Source organism: Ochotona princeps, chromosome 14, assembly GCF_030435755.1.
Source record: "Ochotona princeps isolate mOchPri1 chromosome 14, mOchPri1.hap1, whole genome shotgun sequence".
NCBI lineage: Eukaryota > Metazoa > Chordata > Mammalia > Lagomorpha > Ochotonidae > Ochotona > Ochotona princeps.
In genome coordinates, this window is record NC_080845.1 from 40065350 (window position 1) to 40066500 (window position 1151).

The following is a 1151-nucleotide window of genomic DNA, read 5'->3' on the forward strand; positions in this document are numbered from 1 at the left end:
GGCCAGTCTGAATCACATGCTTTCCCCACCTCCTACAGTGCAGAGGCTGGCGGAATGGGAATCAGGAAAATATATTCCTCAGGGGGAAATGAAAAGCTGTTAGCAACAGGAAGTGAAAACAAGGCACCCGCCCCACCCCAGCCAGAAGCTGGTTGGTATGGATGTGGAGGTTGTTACTGTCTGAAGATTCTTCAAGCAATCCATGTCAATCGATAGGGATGTTTCTCGTCCTTCGTATGATGCAGATCAGGGATCCAAGCTTATCCAAAAAGCTAAAGAGACACCATTTGTCCCCATTATAATAGCTGGTTTTGCAGCAGTTGTTGCATATGGGCGCTACAGATCAAAAAGCAGAGGAAATACAAAAATTTCCCTTCACCTGCACATGCCCATGGCGGCTCAAGGCTTTGTTGCAGGATCAGTGGCTGTTGCTATGGCCTATTCCACATATCGGGAGTTTTGGGTGAAACGTAAGCCTTAGAAGAAGAGATGCTAGCTTGGCTGGGTTGGAGATGCTTTTTTTTCTAGACACTTCATATTGAGGTTACATGTATGTTGACAACAAATAATCTGAGTGGGTTTGAATAATAACGCATGGTATCTTGAATATTGGCCTCTTCACCTATTGACATAACTAGTGATCGAAGAGAGCCAAGTGAGTAACATGTCACATTTTAGTTTCCTGCTTCTTAAATTCTTGTCCTAAAGACAAAACTTAGTCCTAAAGAACACAACAGGCCATCTTTGAAGGTACTCCCAGTTTGCTTCAGATGATCACATTTTTGCATTTTAAAAGTCTAGTTACCCCCAGTTAATTCTCTTTTTTTCTGCCTAACTCATAGATTAGTTGAGTATTTCATTTTGTGGGGGCTGGTTTTCTCTTGAAGAACTTTTTTAAAAGTTCATGAAATATAACTTGTAAACTCTCCCTCAGCCGCATGTGTGTATGTGTAAAACAAAAGCTTTTAAGATAGCTGTGTGGTAGCATAGTTCAGAATCACATCTATAAACAGACTAATTTAATTATGGATTCCAGCTTAGCTCTTTTATAACTGCAGAGTTATATTCTTGCTGCTGCTATAATAGAATAATTTCTAAATGACATCTTGAAATTGAAGCTTGTATTCTAACTGCTGAAGACGAGGGTAAAT

The 1151-nt window shown here is 40.2% G+C and overlaps 1 protein-coding gene across 1 annotated transcript; it reads left to right on the plus strand.

Moving 5' to 3' along the window:
* Positions 1-202: 202 nt before the first annotated feature.
* Positions 203-481, plus strand: LOC105941596 (HIG1 domain family member 1A, mitochondrial-like). The gene has a single exon (XM_058672968.1). The coding sequence runs from the start codon at positions 203-205 to the stop codon at positions 479-481; it is 279 nt and encodes a 92-aa protein (XP_058528951.1).
* Positions 482-1151: the final 670 nt, after the last annotated feature.

Bases quoted from the DNA above. Each gene is read 5' to 3' on its own strand.
- LOC105941596 (XM_058672968.1), top strand. From the start codon at position 203: ATGTCAATCGATAGGGATGTTTCTCGTCCTTCGTATGATGCAGATCAG.